At 33.5% G+C, this 9,181-nt stretch overlaps 1 protein-coding gene across 1 annotated transcript; it reads left to right on the top strand.

The window, feature by feature from the left end:
* The first annotated feature begins 5,286 nt into the window (after positions 1-5,286).
* LOC129873093 (receptor-like protein kinase HSL1) lies at positions 5,287-9,181 on the top strand. Its single transcript, XM_055948098.1, has 2 exons — positions 5,287-8,010; positions 8,414-9,181. The coding sequence occupies exons 1-2, from the start codon at positions 5,394-5,396 to the stop codon at positions 8,803-8,805; spliced, it is 3,009 nt and encodes a 1,002-aa protein (XP_055804073.1). The 5' UTR covers positions 5,287-5,393; the 3' UTR covers positions 8,806-9,181.

The following is a 9,181-nucleotide window of genomic DNA, read 5'->3' as shown; positions in this document are numbered from 1 at the left end:
CTGTAAAATTGTTTTAAAAAGGAATGTTTTATCCTATAGTGATTTTCATTTTATTTATGTAAATTCAAATTAATTGAATTTGAGAATAAATATTTGACGCTGAGCAAAATTGATGAAAAATAATAATCTCATGAAGCACTAGTAGAAAATGACATAAATTTCTAGTTCAAACTAATTAACTAAATTGATTCTAGAGTAGGTAATTACTCTCTTTAGACTTTAGTCCATATTATTAAATTTGCGAGGCAATTTCGCAATGCACACTTATTAAAATAAAAAAAACCAATATACATTGGTCACTATTTTTTTTAATTCTTATTTTTAAATAATTCTTGACAACAGAAATAATTTAAAATAAAATCATAAATATTAATAATCAACTCTCTTGAATTTATTACCTAAAAAAAAAGCAAAAAATAAATAAATAAAAAATTCAACAACTCTTTTGAACATTAAGCAATTAACTTATTCTAAACACTAAAAAAAAGCTTTAACATTTAATTATTATAGACTAAATGGAGTATGATCGATATCATTCATTCCTAACTTGGTGACTTTCGGCTCAAACTTTGTTCTTCGAAATTTGCTGAAACAACAAAAAATAGGATATGTAACAGATACAGTAATATGAGCGTTAGTTATGTGAGTAACAGTTATGTGAGTATTAATTATTCAATTTTTCTTTTATGTGTTCAATATTACATAAATTTTATTTAACTTATAAATATATTAATTGTACAGATTTCTAAATTATAAATTAAATATTATATTAATTTTATATATAAATAATTTATTTCCTAACTAACTACTAAATGTTATATAACTTATACAATAAGTAATATATAATTAAATTGTTTATTTAATAACTACCAAACCAAACGATCCCTTATTTCTTTGTTCTTACTGATAAATTCTTGTGTAGATTTTTTTTTTTTTAAAGTAGCAGAGCAGTCAATACTCTCAAGTGTATCCCTGCTGTAATACTACAATATGGTATTAGTATTAAATTATGTGCAGGTTACTTTGCGACAACTCAATAAAAAATGAAGTGAGATCTAATTTTTGAAGGGTTAGGGGTTGTGGTTAAAATTATGCATGTATTAATAATGAATAAATTAATTATGAGAAAATTTATATATATTATTTTATACAGAATTCAATTATACACATTCATAAAATAATATATAAATTCTCAAAACTAATACATTTATTAATAATGCGGATTCCTAAAATACAAACCAAACATTATATTAATTAATTTTGTATATAAATAATTTATCTCCTAATTAATTATTAAATATATTATTATTTATTCAAATTTAATACATGCATAACATATCTCCAAATCAGCTATCAAATATATTGGTTAATTGTATAAACATAGTCAAAGTCAACCACATGAGGAGATTTTACTGATATCAATTGTGATGGAGTATATGGATAATTTATTTGGGAATTTTGAATAGATTTAGCTAAGTTGACATGAGAATATATATGTCGTGATTTATACTCCTAATTATAGCTGATATTTTCCTCAAATCTACATTTCTAAAGTTATATATCTAACACGTTCATAATAGTATTTCCATAATCTTATTTTACTATTTGCTGGAAAACTGTTCAAAACAATGCTTATTATCCAAGTTAACCAACAATTCCGATAAGTTCAAAAATCGTTTCGAGATAATTTATCTTATTTTTTATTTTGGATACAATTTTTTAAAACTCTTGTTTTAACTAAAAAAAACAAAACTGTCTACCTTAATTAATTAACTAAGGGTAATATTGTACATTATATCTTAATGGAGAGGTGTGGAAAGTTAAAGAGACAACACAAATATAGGAATGAAGTGGTAAAAATTAAACTCAGAGTAAATGCATTTACAGATCTATAAAGCTCACTAAACACTTCAATACAAATGAATTAGAACTATATATTTGCCCTCAATGTTTATATTAAATTAGATTAATAAACTAAGATGAGAATACATACTAATTAACTATGGAGTGTATGGAAAGAAATAGGCTACTAAGAATCGAACCTACACTATTGTGAGAAATTATCACTAATTGCTACGGCTATATGGAGAACTCAACGTTCAACTTATGAATATCAAATTCAGTTACTAATTAATCTACATAGTATAATGTAATTTAATATTCATGAGTGAGTTGTAATTTTGAAACTAATGTAATATCAAAAGAAAGGAGATTAAGAATTACTAGCTAATTTCCTCATTATTCTAAAATCATTTTATTAATTAGGATTCAATTGTAATGTAAAATCTATTCAATTTAATTAGTTCACAAGTAAAGAGATTGAATAATTGTGCGTGTTGACATTTGCTAGTGATTTATCTTGTAAAAGAATTGTATTGTTGAGTTCTTCATGATTTAAATTATTCAGCTTTGAAAAAATATTCTGATAGCCAAAGATTCATCATTTCACTAAAATTTTAATTTTTGATCCAAAAATTTTGAAAGTTCAAAATTTCATCAGTACGGCTATTCATTCACTTGATAATGTAAAACCATTAGAAAAATAACTCTCATTTTATCCAATGTTTAAAAAGTGATTAAAAATTTGAATCCATGACATAAATACATTAGCTTAATTAAAAACTGGACCCATACAACATGAAAGTTCATGCTAATAAATTGTGGTATTTCCACCATTAATTATTGTAGCACAAAATGAATTAATTCAATTCTGTATCTGTATTTCAAAAATGTTAAAGACCTTTCTATCGAATTGATCGGTTTAATTTTATCGATTTTTGGTTACATGAAAACTATTATATATATGACCAAATTAACAAACATAAATATTACTTCCTACGTTCATATTGGTTGATCGTTTTGTTTTTTACACGTATATTAAGAAATCATAACTAAGAAAATAATTTTACTATTTCGCCCCTTAAGTAAACACTTTCAAAAAGAAGTTTTGTTCGAAATTCTGCCTTATTCCATGAGATCTAGAAGCACTTCTGCAACTTTCTCTCTTCCCTAGCGCTCTTTGTTTTTTTGACTTTTTTCAAAGGGCTAGTTGCAACGATAATATAGAAAAAAAATAATTAATGTTTTTTTAATTTAGTAAGGTAGACAATTAATATATGATAACTATTTTTAGAAAGATGATAAACTAATATAGTACAGATGGAGTATTAAATACATGATAATTATCTGATTAATCTAATAATAATTTTCAATGAAATACGTGTTCTAATTCAACCAAATTTTAGTAATTAAACACAAACACAATATAAACTTTAAAATGGAAATACCTTGTTTAGTTTTAAAATTACTTATAATACATCATCTTAAATTGAAGAAAATATAAGAGTCAAACACATGGTCATGGATTTGATCTTGACGATATTAGACCAATTTATCACAATCTAAAAATAAAGGTCATGATGGCACACATCCCAAACTCTATCTCTATGTGTAAGCCGAAAAGTAAAATCATACGAGACTCCTAGAGGAAAGTCAAACCATAAATAAACGCAATGAAAAGGACACAATGAAATTATCACAAAACTTAGTGTCATAAGTTTAAGAGCATCTAAACACAAATCCGAGTCTGATTACACAACATAAGTCTCCGAATATAGAAAAGACTAGAAATAAAAGATGGACTAACAATGATCCGAATCCCAAGATCTCACCACTGATCCGATGATGATGTATCCGTTACAATCAACTACCATGCTGGACACCCTAACTAGTATCTACATAAAAAGGGTCACAGAAGCAAGGGTGAGTACAATGCACATGTACTCATTAGGTTTAATCGACTAAGTATAAGAAATTAATCAAAAACTATGATATATACTAAGAAACGCTTTCACTTGCATGCAGAAAAGTTTCACTCCAGCTACGCTGCAGCCAATTTGTATAGAACAACGCAATTAAAGTAAACATATTGATACAGTTCTATATCACAGTTAAACAAATAGGTCAAGTATCACAGGTATTAATGCAATGCAATGATATTATGGTACGGTGGGATCAAGGTTGTCACACAACCTGTCATATACACCTGTCGAGATGTGCTATCAGGCAGGATCCATGGGGGTCTCGCAGACCATATACCTCGTCATAATCTCAATGTATCAACTACCTCACCACCCAGCTTGTGGCCAAGGACTCATGATACTAATATCTCTCCCACTCGCCACCTACTTATGGTCAAGGGATCACAATGTATCCACTACCCTGCCGCAAAATTGCCTCGTTCAGGGACTCAAGATACAAGGATTTAAAGGTGTCACATTTTCTTTCTCAAAAAGAATTTTCAGAGATCTCAACTTCTCAATGATCAATGATAATATGAATGAGGATGAATGCATTCACATCATATAAGGTATGGAGGTAATTTACAACTCAACATGTAATATAAGGTTCAAAATTCTCAAAACTTAACCTAAACATGATATTCACCCTCAATAGACAGTAATGGAAAGAAAATGCCTCAAATTAATTGTCCACCCCTTTCTCAACAATATTTCAATACTCAGGCATACTCAAAACCCAACTCAACCCTTTAGGCGGGTATTACAAGTCAAATAATCTATTCACATTCAATTAAGTCATAGATTACACAAATAAAATATCACATAATGCCCTCACATGGGCTACACATCACATATAAGCCCCCACACGGGTATCACAATATAAATTATCAGTCCCAAACTACAGTACTATCCCATCCCAAAGTCTACAACATAGAATTTGACTAATCACCCCAACTTAGCCCTAAGAAGGATAGCCAAACTTACTTCAATTGCCGAAACCGCACTCGGACGCTCTATCGGATGATCAACCTTTGAATTCAACGCTCGAAATGATAACCCACTATCAAGAATGAAAAATATGCGTCATAAGGAGTCCAATGACATCCATATTAATAGGCTTCGAAATAGGGGGTAAAATAATTCAAAAATTAATTAATTTCGAAAAGGATCAAATCTGAAATTTTATTGCAAAATCATGTTCGACTAGTAATAAGAAACTCGTGATTGCAAAATTCATAAAAATAGAGTTCAAAACGAGTTAAAAATCACCAATTACATGTAGATAAAATCCAGATTTTTATGCAATTTTTTGTATTCATAGAAAACGAGGAAAAACACAAAAAAAAAAAAAGAAGAAGAAGATGAGGAAGAAAAACACACAATCATTTCCACATTCAAAAAAATATTTGAAAAAAGGATAAATATATGAAAAGGAAAAACCATTTCACTATAAATGTCTCTCTCAAAAATACTTACTAAATACTAACATGTCTTAGTCAGCTTTTACTAGTCCCTTTTCCCAAAAAGAAAATTGCAGTCTTTCTTCTTCTTCTTCTTCTTTGTTGTTTCTTGATCCCCAGAAAACTCTAGAAAATGAAATCTTCAATTTCAATAATGTTTCTTCAAATCTTGGTTACCCTTTTTCTCCCAACTTTGATTTTCTCCCTTAACCAAGAGGGTCTCTATTTGCACAATGTGAAGCTTGGATTTGATGACCCTGATAATGTTCTTTCCAACTGGAATGAGCATGATGATACACCATGTAACTGGTTTGGTGTATCATGTGACCAATTAACTCGCTCTGTTACATCATTGGACCTCTCTAATGCTAATGTTGCTGGTCCTTTTCCGACTCTGCTTTGTCGGTTGAAGAAACTTCGTTACATTTCCTTGTACAACAACTCGGTTAATACTACCCTTCCTGAAGATTTTTCTGGCTGTGAATCAGTCGAGCATCTTGATTTGGCTCAGAATTACTTGGTGGGTACACTTCCGGCCAGTTTGTCTGAGCTCCCAAACTTGAAATACCTTGACTTGTCGGGTAATAACTTTACCGGCGACATTCCGGTGAGTTTTGGTTCTTTCAAGCAGCTTGAAGTTCTTGGGCTAGTTGGAAACTTGCTTGACGGGACTATACCGGCGTTTCTAGGGAATATTTCGACGTTGAAGCAGCTGAATCTGTCGTACAACCCATTTTCTACGGGTCGGATCCCCGCGGAGCTGGGAAATCTGACAAATCTTGAGGTTTTGTGGCTTTCCGACTGTAATTTAATTGGTGAAGCTCCTGACACATTGGGCCGCTTGAAGAAGATTGTGGATTTGGACCTTGCTGTTAACTACTTGGATGGGCCGATTCCGAGTTGGCTGACTGAGCTGACTAGTGCTGAACAAATTGAGCTGTATAACAACTCGTTTTCCGGCGAGTTACCGGTGAATGGGTGGTCGAATATGACGGCGTTGAGGCGAATCGACGTTTCGATGAACCGGGTTACTGGTACGATTCCGAGGGAGTTGTGTGAGCTGCCACTTGAGTCACTCAATCTTTATGAGAACCAAATGTTTGGTGAATTGCCACAAGGCATTGCAAATTCACCAAACTTGTATGAGTTGCGCCTTTTTCACAACCGTTTTAATGGGAGTTTACCTAAAGATCTTGGAAAAAATTCACCTTTGTTGTGGATTGATGTGTCAGAAAACGATTTTTCAGGTGAAATTCCAGAAAATTTGTGTGGGAAAGGGTTGTTGGAGGAGCTTTTGATGATAGATAACTTACTTTCTGGTGAAATTCCGGCGAGTTTGAGTGATTGCCGGAGCTTACTGCGAGTGAGATTGGCTCACAACCAGTTATCAGGTGATGTTCCAGCGGGGTTCTGGGGTCTGCCACACCTTTCCCTGCTTGAGCTCATGGACAATTCACTCTCCGGTGATATCGCGAAAACTATAGCCAGTGCTTCAAATTTATCAGCTTTGATTTTGTCCAAGAACAAATTTTCGGGTTCCATTCCTGAGGAGATTGGTTCTGTGGAAAATCTTCTTGATTTTGTGGGCAATGATAACCAGTTTTCTGGGCCTTTACCTGCAAGTCTGGTGATTCTTGGACAATTGGGAAGGCTGGATCTTCATAACAATGAGTTAACTGGTAAGCTTCCAAGTGGGATTCATTCTTTGAAGAAATTGAATGAATTGAACTTGGCAAACAATGATCTTTCTGGAGATATCCCCAAGGAGATTGGGAGCTTGTCTGTTTTGAATTATCTTGATCTATCAGGGAACCAGTTTTCAGGGAAAATCCCAGCGGAGTTGCAGAATTTGAAGCTCAATCAGCTGAACTTGTCAAATAATGACCTTTCGGGTTATATTCCCCCGGTTTATGCAAAGGAAATGTATAAGAGTAGCTTTTTGGGGAATGCTGGTCTATGTGGAGACATTGAGGGCTTGTGTGAAGGAACAGCTGAAGGTAAAACTGCTGGTTATGTTTGGTTATTGAGGTTACTCTTCACCCTTGCTGGATTGGTGTTTGTTATTGGGGTTGTTTGGTTCTACTGGAAGTACAAGAATTTTAAGGAAGCTAAAAGGGCTATTGATAAGTCTAAATGGACTTTGATGTCGTTTCATAAATTGGGTTTCAATGAGTATGAAATCTTGGATGCTCTTGATGAGGACAACTTAATTGGCAGTGGCTCTTCTGGGAAGGTTTACAAGGTTGTTCTGAGCAAGGGTGACACTGTTGCGGTGAAGAAGATTTTGAGAAGTGTGAAAATAGTAGATGAGAGTAGTGATATGGAGAAAGGTAGCATTCAACAAGATGGATTTGAAGCGGAGGTTGAGACGTTGGGGAAGATTCGACACAAGAACATTGTTAAGCTATGGTGTTGTTGTACAACTAGGGATTGCAAACTTCTGGTCTATGAGTATATGCCTAATGGAAGCTTGGGTGATTTGCTACACAGCAGCAAAAGTGGCCTTCTAGACTGGCCGATGAGATATAAGATAGCCATGGATGCAGCTGAGGGACTGTCTTACTTGCATCATGATTGTGCTCCACCCATTGTTCACAGAGATGTTAAGTCAAACAACATCTTGCTGGATGGCGAGTTTGGTGCTCGTGTTGCTGATTTTGGTGTTGCAAAGGCGGTCGATGCCAATGCCAATGCCAAGGCAATCAAGTCCATGTCTGTTATTGCAGGGTCTTGTGGTTACATTGCTCCAGGTTAGTGAATTAACTTTTTCACTTTTCAGCTTCAGTTTCATGAGTTTGTTTTGAATTTGTTCATATTGATATCATGTCGAGTTTTACTTGCAAAATAGTTATGCCTTTAGTTTCTGGATTCTTGCCTTTCAAAAATGAGATCTAGTATTACTGTAGTACTACGGCATCTATTGCATAGAAGGCTAGATCTATATACTGCAATATTTCCCAGATTTTCCACATTTGTTAAGTACTCTAATAAACTTCTGATAGAAATTAGCTCATATCTGGAGTACAGCTAGCTATATTAAGTTTTATTATCAACCACCCATATTTTAGGTTTCATGTGGTCATTCTTTATTTAGATTTGCATTGTTGTTCCCTTGGAACTGCTGAGTTGATTGAATTCTTTTTTGCATTCCAGAATATGCATACACACTGCGAGTGAACGAGAAGAGTGATATATACAGCTTCGGTGTGGTCATCCTAGAGCTTGTGACTGGGAAACGCCCTGTGGATGCTGAGTTTGGGGAAAAGGATCTGGTGAAATGGGTGTGCAGTACATTGGACCAAAAGGGCGTAGATCATGTAATTGACCCTAAACTTGATTCTTGTTTCAAGGAGGAGATATGCAAGGTCCTAAATATTGGCCTACTCTGCACTAGCCCTCTCCCAATTAACCGACCCTCGATGAGACGGATCGTTAAAATGTTGCAAGAAGTGGGTGGTGTGAACCAGCCCAAGGCTGCTTCAAAGGATGGCAAGTTGACACCTTATTACTATGAAGAAGCATCAGATCAAGGAAGTGTAGCATAAGGATGGCTCAACAAATTTTGTCCTTTTAACTTCTTTGTTCATCTGCCAACTACTCAATTCTTTCCCCATAAGTTCCCACTAGATGTTTGCTGTTGTGTTTGGGTTGAGGGGAAAGAAAGAATTGAAGTTAAATGAAAAAAGTGAGAACAAAAGAATATTAGGAAAAAGAATAGAGTTGGAAGAAGCTTGTTTCTCAATGTAAATCCTCATCCAGCCACCAAAAGTTATTGCAGTAAGAACTACTATCTGGCACTAAAAGATCTTAATTGTGCTACCTATACTCTTTATTTCCTTGACAATGATTTTTCTTTATTCTCTGAGTCTAATCAAGCAAATTTTAAAGTTGGTTGTTGCAATTGAACTACTCCTTTAAATA

Source organism: Solanum dulcamara, chromosome 11 (assembly GCF_947179165.1).
Source record: "Solanum dulcamara chromosome 11, daSolDulc1.2, whole genome shotgun sequence".
NCBI classification, from domain to species: domain Eukaryota; kingdom Viridiplantae; phylum Streptophyta; class Magnoliopsida; order Solanales; family Solanaceae; genus Solanum; species Solanum dulcamara.
Note: the sequence above shows the minus strand (reverse complement) of the source record. Positions and strands in the feature narration are given on the sequence as shown.